The 18,204-nt window shown below is 34.0% G+C and overlaps 1 protein-coding gene across 1 annotated transcript in view; it reads left to right on the plus strand.

The window, feature by feature from the left end:
* Positions 1 to 18,204, plus strand: part of HCN1 (hyperpolarization activated cyclic nucleotide gated potassium channel 1) — a 641,980-nt gene that overhangs the window by 342,320 nt on the left and 281,456 nt on the right. The window contains exon 3 of the mRNA XM_044657751.1: positions 4,333 to 4,494. Coding sequence (XP_044513686.1) covers positions 4,333 to 4,494 — 162 coding nt within the window. The remainder of the gene's footprint in view (positions 1 to 4,332; positions 4,495 to 18,204) is intronic.

The raw sequence follows: 18,204 nt of genomic DNA on the forward strand, positions 1-18,204 counted from the left end.
GGGGGGGGGGTGAAGGGGATAAGAGGAGTATGAATCAGGCAACCATGTTAAAAATGTATATTAATAAATGTTAAAAAAAATAAAAAATAAAAAATAAATAAAATCTGGACCCTATTTCCCTTTTTACCTCAATATATGTTGGAAATTTTATAAATAAGATCACACAGTCTCCAGAATCCTGAAATATCCTCAATCAAATCCTTAAATCCTCAAGAAAATATCATTTTTCACTCCTTAAGAGATGAGTTGTTTTTTGTTTCTTTTTCTAGAAACATCTTTAAAACAATACTGGAAATCTACATTTCAATTGCTCAAAGGATACACTGATTCTAGAGATCAATTGCATTTTTATGTTGAAATAAAGCCCAAGCTAGGACAAATCCAATAATAGAGCTTTCATTTAGGACTATTGTTCATCCATATCCTGCATATGTAACCAGTTCTCAAATACTGTCCTTTTTTTATCTACAATATCTTATTTCTAAGCTCTTATCTCTAATCATACATCTACCAGTTTAATTTGACCCTCATCACTAGTTGAGGAGTCTCAAACCCAGGCAACCTCCTTTAGTTTAAGCCCATATCAGTTTTCTCCTAAATTATTGAAATAGCTTTCTAATTGCTCTCCCTTCCTCAAATTTCTCAACATTCTTTTCATCCTATACACAACTGTCAAAGAGATTTTCCTTAAGTACTTAGATGAACACAATTGCCACCTCATCCAGTGAAATCTAGTGATTTCTGGCTACCACAACAATAAAATATGAATCATTTCTTTAATTCTTAAAGCTCTTAACTATCCTGCAATGACCTATTTTTCTATGCACAGTGGACATTACTCCCCACTCCAAACTCATTATTTCAGCAAAATGAAACAGAGATTGTTTCATTCTTTGTATTCACATCCCCAGGGCATCTCACAGTGCCTGAAGAATATAGTGTATGAGGGGCAGCTGGGTGACTCAGTGGATTCAGAGCCAGGCCTAGAGATGGGAGGTCCTCAGTTCAAATCTGGCCTCCAACATTTCCTAGCTTTGTGACCCTGGGCAAGTCACTTAACCCCCATTGCCTAGCCCTTACCACTCTTCTGCCTTGGAGCCAATACACAAAACTCTAAGATGAAGGGTTAGGGTTTTTTTTAATTATTTTAAAGAATATAGTGCATTGACTGAAGTCCTTGGAAGCAGAAGCAGCCCACAATTGAGATTTCTCAAAGGGGCTTTGAAGTTTATGTAATTTCTGAAATATAACAATGCACTAATACGCTGTGATACTTTAAATATAAAAAATTAATTCCTAAAACACTCTCAGGAAATTTTGTTTCATAAGAAGAAACAAATTGTATACCCTTTGGTCTAACACAATTGGTTTAATGGCTAATACTCTATATTTTGATTCTAAGCTCACACTACCATCATGTGAATATCATCACACTATCATCACACATATCAATTTGTCAATTGAATGGGAGTCTTAATGAAAGTATCTTTTAGTAATGAATCTCCTGGATAAGCAAGGTCAGCCTAGGATGAGGCTGAAATTTCAGAGACTGCTTTTATTTTTGCCCTTCTATTGATCTTTACTGGAAAAAGAATCCTTGCCTTGGCGAAGGTTCTAGAGATAAGAAGAAGGAAACAACTTTTGGTGTTAAAAATCAAACAAATAAACAACAAAACTATCTGGGGACAGGAGATAGTTATGTTCAAATCATGTCCAACTCATTTAATCTCTCTAAGTTTCAGTTTCCACATCTGGAAATTGGCAACAGTAATGGCTATAGGTCTTCCCTTAAAATATTCTTTTCAGAATCAGATGATAGGCAATACAGCATTTTGCAAACATTAAGGTGCTATATGTCAGCTACATCATAGTATAGCACACATGATGATTCCATTTTGCTTTTATGATGATGAGTTTAATAGATTTATCCTGGGCTTCCTGTCTTAGACCCCCACTCCGAAGTCCCTTACCACACAAAAAGAACCATTATAAATAAATAATAATTTATATTTGTCAAGCAGTTCTTTTATTATGAAAAAGTCATTTCTTAATTGCTTTGCACACCATGCTTGTATATTTTTTTAATTTTATATAAACAAAACAGCTTAAGAAGCTATGTTAATCTTTCTAGTTTGCACTATATAGATATAGCCAAACTATTGTACATGCCATACTGTTTTCTATGTGAGATCAAGAAAGGCAGTATGGTAGCCTCAAAAGAGAGCTAGACTTACTAAAAATGATAATCATAGGAGCCTGACAGAGCTGTTGGAAGGCTCAAATGACATGTAAAATTCTTTCCAAATCTTAAATGACTATTTAAATTCATATGGTTATCAAAATGTGACATGGTTAATTTATATCTAAGCTTTAACAATTATTGAGAACATTATTTCATATCAAACAAGAAGAGTAAGTCAATAGGAAGTTATTAAATGATGATTCTGTCGGTAGACTACAGGTTGCTATATAGTGCAATAGATAGGGGTTTAAGGCTGGAGTCAGGAAAACCTGAGTTCAATTCTGCCTCACACACTCACTAGCTGTGTGACTCTGGGCAGTTCACATAATTTTTCTCTGATTCCTCAACTGTTAAATTTACATCAGGGGGCATCTGGTTGGCTCAGTGGATTGAGATCCAGCTCTAGAGATGGGAGGTTCTAGGTTCAAATCTGGCCTCAGACACTTTCCACTGTGTGACCCTGAGAAAGTCACTTAACCCCCATTGCCTAACCCTTGCTCTCTTCTGCATTGGAACCAATCACAGTATTGATTCTAGGACAGAAGGTGAGGGTTTAAAAAAAATAAAATGAACATCATACTTGTATTTACCTCCCAAAGCAATTTGTTGTGAAGATTAAATGAGATAATATATGTTAAAGGATTTGCAAATCTGTATATTATATATGTTATAATTTTATTGAAGACATGATTATTTGTTATACAGTTTACATCCTACTTTCTCTCATAGTTTTCTATTTCTGGACTATTCCATTACAATTTTGGCTATACCCAGTAAAGTGATTAGAAACAGAAAGAAATTATAATCAAATGAGTTAGTTTTATTTATTTTTGGTAGGCCTGTTATAAAAGTTTTCTGGGAAATGTTATAAAAGAAAGGGGGTAATCTGGATACTACCACTATTAGGCTGGTTATTAGTAGTAGTAATCTGAGATGTTAATCTGAGGAAGCTTTGGTTTGGTACCCTAATGGCTGGTGCAGGGACACCTGAGTCCTGCCACCCAGCTGGATATTACAATAACTGCCCTTCTTTAAAACAGTGCCCAGGCAGGATCCCTAAAGGTCAATGGATGGGTATCCCTTTCAGGACCCACCTAGGTTTGATTGATTATTGGTATTGGGCTCTATCAGCCTTGGATAACGTTCATCTGACTGCATTGCTCCCTCCCCAGAGTGGTGATGGAATAACTACTCCAGGAAGGTACTTAATAACTTTATCTATGTTGTTTAACAAGGGAAAGGAATGATCAGGAAAGGGTTGGGGTATAGGTGACCCTATCATTAAATCTATGATAATAATCCCTCAGGACTGTTCAGTAACGCTGCCTTGTTCTTCACCTCCTCTGGCTCAGCCTGGCCACAGCCTTTTAAACCAGAGTAAGCAAACTGTTTGGATGATGCAAATATTGATGATGGTTTCTCTCAGCTTCTTACTGCTAGTTGTTTGCTACATCCTTCAGGAAATTCCACCCTTTACCACCCTCTTCTTCTTCTCCTACCCACTTCCCAGATCCCCCCCCCATATCTAAATATCTAGAAATGGTTTAGGTGCCTAAATATCTAGGGATTCAGAGAGAATCAGAGGATCCACCGTCTGACCACAGGTCAATCAATGTTCAAGATCAAAATCCAAGGCAAGAGTTTAGGCAAGGCTCAGCCAAGGCAAAGCCATGGTCCCAAAAGACAAGAGGTCCAAGGGTCCCTGTGGCCAACTGCCTTTCCTCCTGTCCTCATGGCCTCTGGGAACATTCTGCTCTCCAACTGTCTTCACCTGTCAATCAAGGTGTGACTCTCAGCTCCCAGAGTTTGATTATGACAGAAATAAACTAATTGAGAAAAAAATGATTATTTGTTATTTCATCCCTCCCTTCATTTTAATTATTCAATGCCCTTTATTGTTGTTCTTGAGAATAAAATGTCCTAAATATAGAAATAAATAATGAATCTATGTTAATACTTATAAATGGGCTTACAATTTTTGCAATAAATCAATAAATTATATTTAGAACATTTTTCTATCAGCAGTATTTGCTAATGTTCTTACAAAAAATGATTGCTTAGATGAATTGATTTTAAACTTTGGTCAACAGATTTTCCATATGACGTATGATCTAGCCAGTGCGGTGGTGAGAATATTTAACCTCATTGGAATGATGCTTCTCCTTTGCCACTGGGATGGCTGTCTTCAGTTCTTAGTACCATTACTACAGGACTTTCCATCAGATTGCTGGGTGTCCTTAAATAAGATGGTCGTAAGTACTATGTATTCTTATTTATATCTTTTAAATGTTTATTTTTTATTTATTTTATATACGTATGGATTATTGGCATAGGGACATAAGGATTATGGAAGAAGGATTATTATATACATATATGCAAATATATGTTAATTCATTATTCACATATATTTGAATGCTTTGGGGAAAAAACTGGATGGACAATGTTTAGCTTTAAATAATATGATTTCTCCTATAGGAGTGTGCTTAGAATACATATTCATTTGGCATATATGGATCTTGAATCTGACATCATGCTTCTTTTATTCCATCTAAATTTCTTATTCATGTCAATGTTATTGGGAGACATGTATATAATCGTCCATATTTTCAAATTTGACTATACCTGAACAATTATATTTCAAAATAAATATGCATTTTATTCAGCCATCCAATAACTTAATAGGTAACAAATATCAAATATAGAATTTTAAAAATTAAAAAAAATTATTGAGGACTATCAATAATATTTATAACTCAACATATAAATGAAATTCTGGAATGTAATATACACAGCATAGATGTTAAAATATGTTTTGGTTTCTGGGCAGACATATGTCAGTGGAATTATTATGTTTTACTCTAAAAGTAAGTATCTTTTGTTTCAAACCCCCTTTTTAATAGCTTCTAAATAAAATAATTTTCCCTTGTCTGATTTTCTAAAAAATATTTGCTCTATGTATATGTGCACATATGTGTATATATTTTTATTTAAAAACTGAATAATGCAAATAGAATTTGACTAAATGGCTTTGATTCTGACATAAGGTAAATGTACATCTTCTTTTCAAAAATCTTCATTATGTGTTTGCTAGCTTAGAATAATTAAACTGGACAATTTAACAGACAATATGCATCTTGATTTGCTCATCTTAAAATAGTACATCATACATTTTTTTCAAGTAAACTGGTTTTGAGGAGCTTAATTTCACAAGTTAAAAATGAAGTGCTGGCATTTTATTTTTCAAAACCTTTAAAAAAGTCTAAATATATTTATTCCATATTTAAATCTTATAAAGTGTGAAAAGGAAAGTAGACTGCTTATATGTTCCTCTGAGCATAGAATTTTCCTACAGTTGAACATAGCTATAGATAGCCAAAGTTGCTTTAAAATACTTTAAGTGTGAATAATTTCAAAATATTGAAACAATAATATATTTTCATGTATTGTCTTATGGTGGCCATAAGAGTAGTTAGTGAAAATGAATATAATTCATGCATTTTTAGATTTTGATATTTGCCAGAATGTCAGGGTAGTTTTTCTTAAATGGCCCTGAAAAGCACATTACATATACTGTTCTATTTGAACAATATAATACCACGAGAATGAAAAAATTACATTAAGTGACTTGCCTAGGATCACTAAATAAATTTTTGAGGATTCCAAATCTAGTTCTTCCTTACTATAAGCTCGTCTCTGTTATCTATTCTGCTATGTGGCTGCCAACTTTATTCAATAACTTCATCTTTATTTTTATGACATCCAATTTTAGAATGAGGAAATCCTGAGTCCAAGATGTGCTCAGACACAATCTGATTGTGTGCTTTTATGCAAATTACTTAAATTGTTAGTCCTCTAAGCAGACCTGTAAGACAATAAGTTTTAGAGAAGGTGATTGTCTACTTTAGCAGAGGTATTTCTTCTCCCAGGAGTCATGACAATAAATCATAGCAATAAATGATAGGTCCAGTCCTTATATTAAGGATATTGTCATCTCTAATGGCATAGCTAACTTGGGACTTATTTAGTCAATTCAACATTGAATCTACCCCAGAATTTCATTTGACCTCAATTTTAATTTTAATTTATTAATGATTTAAATAAAAAACACAGAAAGATTTCAGTTTTTTTAAAGTTGAAATCCTCATCCATCTACCTACTCTTATATTTTCTTGGTTCATGATTATTTCCATTTGTGCAATATTTATTGTAAATTTGTAATAAAAGCTATCCATAGTAAAAATATTATATCTATTCTTACACATTTATAAGTATGCATGTGTGTATATATTGTTATATATACATGTCATTATGATTTCCTATATTTTGGAACAGCCAAAGAGAAATTAATTGACCTAACATTGATTCTTTATGTTTTAGGTGTATACTAACATACCTTTGGGAGGTGGAAAATTAGGGGAAATTATTAAAATTCATTAATTTGATCAATTCCTTTAGAATACATGTTACTCAATATCAGGCAATGCTTCATTTTAATCTTTGTTAACCAAATGCTTAACTCAATACCTAGCATATATTTATAGTTCTACATTTGATAATTAAATTCAATTAAAGTAAGAATATTTTTTCCATCTTTGTAAGATAAGAAAACCACCTATACCAACTCTATAGCAATGTATGTTCACTGACTTGTTGGGGGAAAGAAGTGGGTTGATTGTTCAAATATTTAGTCCTTTACTTTCCACTAAACTCATCATAGAAAAATGTAGCAAATTCAATAATGTATAAATTAGCACTAAATTATCTTAATGGTGCATTATAAAAGCATGAGTTATTTAATAACATTGAAATTGATAAAGCAGGAAAATAATGGAATAATAATTGATTTAAATAAAGGGTACTCCTGAGAACTACCTTAGAGTTCTCTTATTTCCTAATGTGGAATTTAAGTGTTCTGTTTCTTCATCCCTTATGGGTGAAAGTAAAGTTGATGGAATCTACTTTTCTATAATGTTTAAAGACATAGGTAGTTATTTTTCTGGAATAATCTAAATTCAGCTCTGCCCAGATGTAGAAGGACAGCTGGGATGACTCAGATTCCTCAAAATCTTATAATTCAACTAAAAACTATTTTTTGTTAAATATTTAACAAAAAAAGTCATATGTGTTTCATTGGCATTAATATATTAATTTAAGCCTCACAAAATACCTTACATACATTAAAAATCTTAATATGATATTATTATATCACATATATTACTTCATTTTATAGAACATGCAGATGCTTAGGAAATAATCTGCTTTATTGTTGTTTTTGGTCAATCTTTTCAATTCTGTCCAACTTCATGATTCTAATTGGGGTTTTCTTCAGCAAAGATACTGCTATGGTTTGCAGTTTCCTGCTCCACATCATTTCACAGATGAGGAACTGAGGCAAACAGGGTTAACTGGCTTGGCTAGGATCACACAGACCTTTATCTATCAGCACTGCTAGACAAATCATTTAACTTTTCCAAGTATTAGTTTCCTCATCTGCAAAATGTATATAATATGCCTTGTTTATAATACCTGCTTTAATTTTCCTTGTAGAATTGTTGTGAGGAATAATAAAGATAATTCAAAAGAGATTTTTTTTGTAAACTGAAGACAATAAACATGCATTTTTACTTGCTGCTATTGTTCTAATTCTCCTTCTATTATTTTCTGAATGATTGATTTTAAAGTTTTTAAAATATTCCGTAAAGTGCAGCTGAACCCAGATGCTAAAGAGAGATCTTACTAAAGACCAGAGTAGACACTTTTCATCCTACTTCAATGGATTCATGAATTCATTGATGTAGGTGTTCACTCTACAAGTTCAGATTATAGCACTTTTATCCAGGCTTTATATTTCAATCAGTCCTCAAAAGGGAGTGAACCCAATATGGTTGAAGGCCTTTGTATATGGGTCTTTGAAGAATTCTTGTGTCTTAATACACTTGTCCATTTGTTATCCCTTCCTCTTCTTACCTTACAGATTTATTCTACTGCTGCAACAAATTTTCTCTAACCCCATGGTCCCTTCCTCTGATTGGTCAGCTCCTCTCAGAATCTCCATTTTAAGAAAAGTACCCATGGCACCCATGACTTCATTCTTCTCTAGTCTCTGGAAATGGATATAGAAATAGTATGTGTACAGTCTCTTCGAAGATTCTATTTATTGTTAAAGTGTGATTCAACAGTGCATTGCCTGACATTTTCTGCTAAATTTGTCATTGATTAATTTAGAGGGACAGAATCTTTGCCTGAGAGGTTAATGACCTAAGACAGATTTATGATGCCATTATGAAAAGAACAAATAGATTAGTGAATAAATATTTGAACTATGGCCAATGAAGGCAAAAGAACACAATTCGGCTCTAGCATGGTAGAATGTTAAAGCCTCCCAATGGAAAAAACATTCTAAGGCATACTATTACTGAAAAATTTTTACTTATTGGATAATGGAAAATAGAAGTTCAACTGTGTAAAAAAGAAGTTTTGAATAGAACTGCTTCAATACCTTTCTGACTCACTAATTTAATGAAAATCAATACTTACTAGTAATGATGCCAGTAAATGTTCATAAATATCCTTCTTATTTTTATAATATAAATAACATGAAAATAATTTGAGTCAGGTATAAAACTGTTTAAACTCTTCCATGTTCTCTTTTAAATTATATCAAACCATGCATTTACTTGGTAGACTACAAAGAGCATGGGCTCTTCAAAGAAGAGTTAGAATTTTATGTTAATCATTTCACCCAATATCCTCTATAATTTAACCATATACATTTACAAGGTAGCCAACCTAACTTACAGAGTTTATAGCAATTTGACTGAACAAAGGTAATTAAACCATATGGAGGATTAAAACTAATATTGACTGTTTTAATTAAATTTTATCTAAGCAACCAACACAACTAACCATAAGCTTAGCTGCTAACTAGTTGTTTAAAAAAAAGATTATCTAAACCTTAACAGCAACAAGAAGTAGAATTACAATTGTAAAAAATAGGTGTTTTTTCCTCATTCAACTGTACTTAAGTAGAAAACAAGAGGAAACCAGTTATTGCTGGTTTTCTTTTAATAAATGCCAAGGTCTAATACCAACTTGCCAACTTCTTTTTCAATTGAATTCAAGGTAAATATATAGCTAAGGGTGTGCTTTTGTTTTTAAAGAGTGACTAATTTTCACAGAAAACAAAGTTTTTAATGCTGATGAAGTGGTGGATAAATAGTACTTATGTAAACAGGATAATAATTCTGTAGCTGTTTGTACTAATTACATGATCTAAGAAGATTTATTCCAACAAAAAAGGTTTATCAGCAGCTGTTGAATTTGAATTAAAGAAAAATAAGGGAAATAGTTATGTGTCCCTAAGCTCCAGAAGAAAAAAAAACATCTGGATGTAGCTATTGGGAAGAAAGACAGAATTTCAAACAATATAAATACTCAGAAACAAGTTGATATTGATGTGGATGTGTGGGTATGTGAAAAAGTCAGACATTAACCAACTCATCTGTATTGTATTATATTTGGACCTTCTTCATTCCTTGTTTTAAAAGCTGTAACTAATATTTGAAGTAAGAAAAATCAGCTTTGACAATCAGCAATATCCACATTGAGCTCTCATTTCAGACAATTAGTCACTGGAGAATGAGCCATTACACACATCATCAGTGTCTCCTGAGAGGTGTTATAATTCAGCTGATCTATACTATATTTGCACACATACACACATACACACATGCCAAGTTTTTGGCACACTTGACAAACTGAAGTTCAAAGAAAATGAGAAGGCAAGGAATAAGAAGATCAGAATCAAGTCTTTTGAGGAACAGTAATAAGAACTAAATGTAAGAGTAATCATAAAATAATTTTGGTGTGTGTCAGTGATTATGTTTTCCACACTACCAAAAATAAAATCATCTTGAAATGAGAAAACTTAGTCATAATTATCAGTTATGTGACATTTATATAGCTCATTTTTAGAGTTGGAAAATGCTTTGAATAATTTATGTTACTTGATCTTTATAGTAAGTCTGGGAGGTAATTGCCACAGCTATTATCCCTCTTTAACAGATGAAGAAACTGAGTCTGAGAGAGTTTAAGATTTTTGACCAGAGTCATGGAGCTTTAATGTGTCAGGAAATGGAGTTTTAGTTTCATAACTCATGTTTTAACACAGTAACTAATAAGCTTTATTTTGTAAGATCAGTTTATGTTTTTGTTTATTACATTAAATTTCCCAGTTATCTCCCTATCTCCTTCCCTTCCTTCTTTGTACTAGAGAAGGTATCATTTACACACATAAACACACACATATGTATAAAACTGTCTTTCTTTGGTGGCAGATATAGACAAGTTGGTCTTAAAATGATATGTCTGTATAATATTCTTTTAATTCTGTTGATTTTGTTCTTCAAAACTCTTCATCGTTTTTTTAAACCCAGCCCTACCCAAGTTTTTAACAGTTTACTTTATTTGAGATCCTAAAGCAAAAGATTAATTAGGGACAAGTTTGGATATTTGTGCATACTTTCAGTGAATGCTCAATACTACCTAATAAAGTCCTACTACTTTAGCTTACCGGTCAAAGACTTTTCTCATACTCTCTACCAACCTTTCCAGTATAGTAATATGTCCTATCTCTTATGACTCCTGCAAAGTCACTTTAGTCAAAGGTTTTCACTAACTATTAAAAATGTCAAGGTCCTGAAACTAGCTACTGGTTAAATTTTTAATCAGTTATAGTATCACATTGTGACAAAACACATCTTTTACACTGAGGCAAACTGTTATGTACTAAAAATAGAAAGAGGTGTAAAGTTAGATCTGGTTTTATTAATTACAAGTTATGATACTTAACCACCTATAATATTTTGGACAAGTCCATAGTCTCTGTTCCTCAGTGTAGAAGAAGGAGGTTGGATTTGTATGTTTCCTTCTAGGTCTTATTCTATGAGCTGAGGTCCCTTTAGGGGAAAAGGATCAGGATGATGAAAGGCTCAAAAAACTTGCCAAAGTCTATTTGGCTGTAAAAAACAGTGAATATTAACATGGAGGGAAGAAAACTTAGTAGGGCCATTTTAACCATCTACAAGGACTGCCTGCCTTATGCAAGAGGGGTCACACTTGTGTGATTTGACCTTAGAAGTCTGAAAGAGACTGAAGATGAGAACTTGCAGAGAGATATGTTTAGGCTAAATAAAAAAGGATAGCATCCTGGTGATCAGAGCTGTATATGGGTAGGATTTTCTGTCAAAAATCCTGAAACCTCATGATTTTTTGATTGTAGAGGGATCTCTTATTCGACTTGGATTAGGTAATTTTATAGATTTTCCTTCCAGTTCTAATATTCCATGCTTCCTAACTGACCTCCTTGATGCTAATCTCTCCCTTCTGTAATCTATCTTGCATGTAGTTTCTAAAAGTAATTTTCCTGTGGCACAATTCTGACCATATACTTGCCCTCCCCAACCACTAACAACAACAACAAACTACTTTAGGGATTCCCTGTTTCCTACAGGGAAAACACACACACACACACACACACACACACACACACACACACACACACAGAGAGAGAGAGAGAGAGAGAGAGAGAGAGAAGCAGATTCCTGTTTCTGACATTTAAAGTCTTCTGCAATATGATTTCATCATTTCTTTCCTTACTTTTTCCATTTTGTTGTCCTTTTTTAATTCATGGTACAGCCAATGGATTGCTACTTCTTTGCCAAATTCAACATTCTAGATCAGTGATGGCAAACTTTTAGACTTTAGAGACCAAGTGCCCAAACTGCAACCCTCATGCTTCATGTGAGACACTGCCTTATCCCAGACAGGGGAGGGAGGAAGCATCCCCATTGGGCTGCTGGGCAGAGGGGAGGGTCATGTGAGAAATGTCCTCAGACATGTGTGGAGAGGGCGGAGGAGAACAGTCTCCTCCGGCATGCATGCCATAGGTTCACCAACATGGTTCTAGTTCCTTTCCATTTTAATTCCCATAAACAGCCTCCATGCTTGGAATATAGTCCCTTTACAACTCTACCTTTCAAGGCTATTACCTAGCTTTTCTTCTCAGTTTAGGGACCACACCCTTCCAGAGTTATTCATGGCTATAACCATTTACAGTTGTTAAGGATCTTTTGTAGGTACTTATCTTTGTACATGTTGTACCTTCCCAGCATAATTTAAGCTCCTTGCTATGAAACCTATGATTCATTTTAGTCTTTGTATGCTAGGTGTTTAGCATAGTGATTTTCATGTAGGAGAGTTTTAACAAATATCTGTTGTTTAGTTGAATTGAATGAATGCCCCCCCTCAGGCAAATATGCAACTTTTAAGCCTGTATTTGACTCAATTTTATATATTTTACCTATATAAAAACATTTATATGGTACTTAAAGTTTTATAAAATAGTATATATATTTATCTCATTTGATCTTTGTAACAACCATGTAACAAGTGCTATCATTATTCACACTTTACAGGTAAAGAAATTGAAGCTAATGGAAGTTAAGTGACTTGGCCTATGATACACAGCCAGTAAGGAATTGAGGCAGGATTCAAAATCAGGTCTTTATGAATTTGAGTCTAACATTCTATTCACTGCCTGAAATAGCTGCTTAGGCCACTTAGCCATTTTATCTCCCCTTAAAGAAGGCAAGTTCCTTTACAACTGATTCATTTGTCCCTATTTTCAGAATCTAAGTAAACCACATAGAACAGTGATGGGCAAACTTTTCAAAGAGGGAGCCAAAGGAAAGGAAATGCTCATCTGTCAGTCTGTTTCTAAGTCAACTCTTTCGAAGTTTCATTGTATTGAATCCTACTCATGGTATTTGTCAGATTAGGAATAATGTCCAGCGGCCAGATAGAACATTTTTAGGGCCCCCCCCAATCTGGCCCATGGGCCATAGTTTGCCCATCACTGACCTAGAATATAATAAGTGCTGAAGCAATGCTACTTGATTGTCAGTTGAGTGTTCAATTGATTATACTTCACCTGGTACTCTCATAAGACCCCGTGGTTTTAATTATCTCTATGCTTCCCAAACTATATATCTAGTCCTAGTGTTTCCTTTCAACTACAATCCTCTATTAACTACTGTCTTGTGGACCCCAAATTAGATATCATAGTCTTAAGCTCAGCATGTCTAAAATGGAACCCATTATCTTTCCCATAAACCCATTCTTCTTTAAAATTTCTCCATTTCTGTGAAAGACACAAACATCCCTCCAGGAGCCCAGGTACTTTGGCATCATTTCTTAATTCCTCACTCTCTCACCACAACATCTTTTGTATCTCTTCTCTCTACTCATAGTCACCACTCTTTTTATTAAAGCTTCTCTCCAGAACTCTTTTGGCTTCTAAATTAGTATTCTTATCTCCAGTCACTCTCTATGCTAAGCCATCCAATACACAGCTGACAAAAAAGTTTTCTAAAGTCTAAATCTGATTATGTTTAACAAATTCTACCATCTCCTCATTAATTCTAAAGCTAAATATAAACTTGAACATTTCAAGCTCTTCATAGCCCTATCCCTTTTTACCTTTCTAGTCTTCTTATATATTTTCTACATATTATATGGTTTGACATAGTGATATTTGATATTATTTTTAAAATATATGTTTGTGTATATATGTACATGCATATATATATATATATATACATACATTTATGCTATTCTTTATACATGCCACTCAATCCCTCATCTCTGTGTTCTTATACTGGTTGATCTTCATATTAAAAATTTTTTGGGCCTCCTCACCTATACCTAGAAGAATTCCTGGCTTCTTTTAAGACCACAATCAAACTAACCTGGAGCTCTTTCTAGTAACCTTCTTTTATAATAATTTTTCCTCTAAAGTTAATATCTACTCTCTATGTATCTATTGTGAGTATGTGTGAGCAAATATTTTTGTACATGCTGCTCTTTGAGAGCAGGGACTATTTTTGTTTATTCTTTGTATCCCCAGAACTTAGCATAATACTCAATTCATACATAGTAAATGCTGAATAAATTCTTGTTCACTGCTTAATTAGAAGCCACACAAATAATACCATATTATACAACCGCTTCAAATTACAGAACAAACCATTAGGCTGAGAAGTGGCTAAACAAATTGTATCACATGAATGAAATGGAATCTTAAAATGCTACAAAAAATGATATAAAGCATAGGAATGCTAATATGAACTGTGTCCTAGCAAATAGGACCAGATAAGTTATAACTACATCTATATCTATATCTACATACACACATACATATATAAATATATGTATAATTATATCAGCAATGTAAATAAGAAAGGAAGCACATGAATTTTCATGTAATTATAATGACTTTAGCCTTAGCCCTGAAAAAATTTTGAGAAAATTTACCACCTTACACATCTTTTAAACGATTAAGGAAATCTCTCTTACCAGGCAGAGTAAGGTGTGAAGCTTTCTCTCTTACCTAATACCCTCCACAAACAACCAAAAATAACTCCACAAAATCAAATCCAAAAGCAGCAAAAATAGACCTGTGTCTAGAGTAAAGCTGAAATCCTGGGAAAACTAGTAAGGAAGGTTTCTGATTTCCCTGGCCTCAGTCTGCTAATGCCATAGTCACTGGGGGTAAGAACTGAGGAAATAGAATGGAATCAAGAAGGTAACCCCTGAGGGCAGGGTCAGCAAATCACCTTGTCTACTGAGCTTTTGGGAGCAGCTTTGACTCTGGAGACCATTTCTACCCAAAACAATGAATTGAAGAAGTGGAGTTCAAGCCTTGGTCTTAGTTAGTAAGAGACTTGGAGGTCGAAGGAACACAGACTGGATATCTACTCTGTCCTGGGCTATAGGAGTAGAAGAGAAGTGAGGAAGAATCTTGCACTAGTGAGTGTTTGCAGAGGGAATAGGGTCCCATCAGCTGTGGTCTCTCCAAGGATAAGGAAGCCCTTGCATGTTGCCATGTGGGGATGAAGATTGGCTATTTGCAAGAGCAGAGACAAAACTGTCAGAAAACTCTCCTTGAAACATATGAAGTCAATGTTGACTTGGCCTTGAGTGAAAGATCCAGAATTACATCATAACCTAGACTATAAAAATCAGAATACTCAATAGCACCCCAGTAAACACAAATTCAAAAAATTCCTGAAACTTGAGATAACATACCTCAAAACAACTAGAACTTTGGACGTCCAGTAAAAAGCCAATAATTAAGTCTATTAGTCTGGCAATTAAAATTTTTAAATGAAAACAAATTAAAATGAAGTAGCAACGGAAAAAGAACCCAACTTTTGAGAGGTGTTATGGGGACAGAGAAGATCTCATCTCAGACTTAAAGGGAAGTAAAATAAAATGACTTACTAAACAAATAGCAAAGAAACAAAATAAATGGTCACAAGTTCAAAATTAGCTTTTGGAAGATCTCTAAAAAGGCCTCAAAAACCAAATCAGAGAGATAGAGGAAAAAATTAGAAAAAGAAATAAGAGCAGTGCAGGAAAATCAAGAAAATTATGAAAAAAAATCTCCCAAATGGAAAAAGAGATACAGAAACACATGGAAGAAAAAGAAAAAACACCACCTTACAAAAACAGCTGTCCTGAAAAGCAAATTCAAGGAGAGGTGATATAAGAATAGTTGGACTTTGAGAAAGTTATAATAAAAAAGTGTTTAGATACCATGCTCTAAGAAATCATGAAGGAAAACTGCCCAGAAATTCTAGAATCAGAGGGTAAAATAGAAATTTAAAGAATCCACCAATCACCACCTCAAAGAGACTGAAAGATGAAAATGCACAAAGCATCATTGCTATGTGTCATAATTCCCAGGTTAAGGAGAAAATACTACAAACAACAAGGAATAAACCTCAACAATTTCAGTACTGTGGAGCTATAGTCAGAATAATCCAAGAGTAGTAGCCACAACATTAAAGACATGGAACCCAGCATTTAAAGGGAAAAAGAACTTGGATGACCAGCAAGAATAACACATCCATCAAAGAAGAATATAATTCCAAAAGTTAAAAATGTATATTCAACAAATTAAATGAGTTTCTACAATTCTTGGAGAAAAAATCAAGAACTCAGCAGAAAATTTGATTTATAAGAAACATACAAAGGTAATGAAAGACTAATCATAAACAATTCAAAAGATCAAATCTTTTGATTCCTGAATGAGAAAATGTCATCTATAACCCCTGGAAACAGCATCATTGCCTGGGTATTTTCAAGGGCATGTATGGATAAAAGATCCATGTTGAGATGAATATAATGAAATTAATCAAAACTATAGGGGAATAGACTAGGAAAAAGTAGTATTGAATAGCTATGTCATATCAAAGAGGAATGAGTGGAGGAAATGCCATGGGGAAGGGGAAGAGGGGGTGGAGGACTGGTAGTAATATAATCCTGCTCTCATAAAACCTGGAATAAAGAGAGAACAACATGCAGTTAGAAGGATAAATTGTTTCTTCATATACAGAGAAAGAGAAGGGAAGATGGATAGCATAAGGAAGGGACTGGGGAGTGAGTACTTATCAAAAGTTGGGGGTAAAGTGTTGGATAGGGAGGAAATCAGGAAAAAATAGGAGAGTGATTTTTTGAATCAAACTGATCTCTAGAAATAGGAGAGCATGTTTGGGCAGATAAGGAATGGATTTTTTGGAAAGGTGAATAAAACCAGAATTAAAGGGTAAGGGGGAAAAGAGAAGGGAGGGATCTTTGGAAAGATGGACACACTTTTAACTAGTATGGAAAAGGGAGAGGATAAGGGAGGATTGGGGGGAAAGGATATGATTTGGAGAGGTATTAGTTAAAAGAAATTGAACTTTTGAAGAGGAATATGGTGGAATGAAAGGAAGAAGGGGACAAACAATGAGGAGGAAGAGAATCAATGAAAATACACAGCTAGTTAGTATGACTTTGAATGAAGTGGAACGAATTCACCCTTGGAAAGAAAATGTAAAGCAAAAAGTATAAAGAAACCAGAACCTGAAAATATTTTGTTTACAAGAAACTCACTAAAACTTAAAGACACATATAAGGGAAGATGAGGGGCTAGAGTAGAATATACTATGCCTTAGCTGATTCAGAGAGGTTAGAGTAGCATTCATGATCTCTGACAGTGATGGAACTAAATTGGAAATAATTGGAAGGGATGAATGTAACAATTGTGTTGGAGTATGTAGAGATAATGAAACATTATCAGTATCTGACCTGTAAATACCAAGTATTGTAGCAACTAGATTTTTTTTAACCCTTGTACTTCGGTGTATTGTCTCATAGGTGGAAGATTGGTAAGGGTGGGCAATGGGGGTCAAGTGACTTGCCCAGGGTCACACAGCTGGGAAGTGGCTGAGGCCGGGTTTGAACCTAGGACCTCCTGTCTCTAGGCCTGACTCTCACTCCACTGAGCTACCCAGCTGCCCCCAGTAACTAGATTTTTAAAAGAAAAAATTAAATGAGATAGAGATGGAAATAGACAACAAAATAATAATGGCAGAGGACTTTAATTTTCCTCTCTCAGAACTAGATAAATCTAACCAAAAAGTCAATAAGAGAAAAGTTAAGGAGATGATTAGAACCTTAGATAAGTTAAATATGATAAATATCTGGAGAACCCTCTCATACTTACATGAATTTAATAGATCTAAGACTGAGCATACACATAATCCAAACAGACACTCAGAGATCATAAATAATCTGCAAAAGTCTTACTTTATCACTCATCATAAAAAGGTGCTACTCCTGTATTCTGGAAGGGTTGTCATTTTGGAAGTAAAAAGTTCCACTGGATATGACCAAGCTGGAAAAATGTAGTTCTGGAAAGAGTAAGGTCCTGGCAACACATTATAAATGCTTCCTAAAGTGCAGTTTCATTAAATATGGTCTTGGTAATGTATGTTACCTGAGAAAAAGATGGATTAAAGTGACCAAATTAAATGCTGATATGAACATGGAAAAACAGGCCCAATATTACCTTGTTA

The sequence above is a fragment of the Gracilinanus agilis genome, chromosome 1 (assembly GCF_016433145.1).
Source record: "Gracilinanus agilis isolate LMUSP501 chromosome 1, AgileGrace, whole genome shotgun sequence".
In the NCBI taxonomy this organism is placed as follows: domain Eukaryota; kingdom Metazoa; phylum Chordata; class Mammalia; order Didelphimorphia; family Didelphidae; genus Gracilinanus; species Gracilinanus agilis.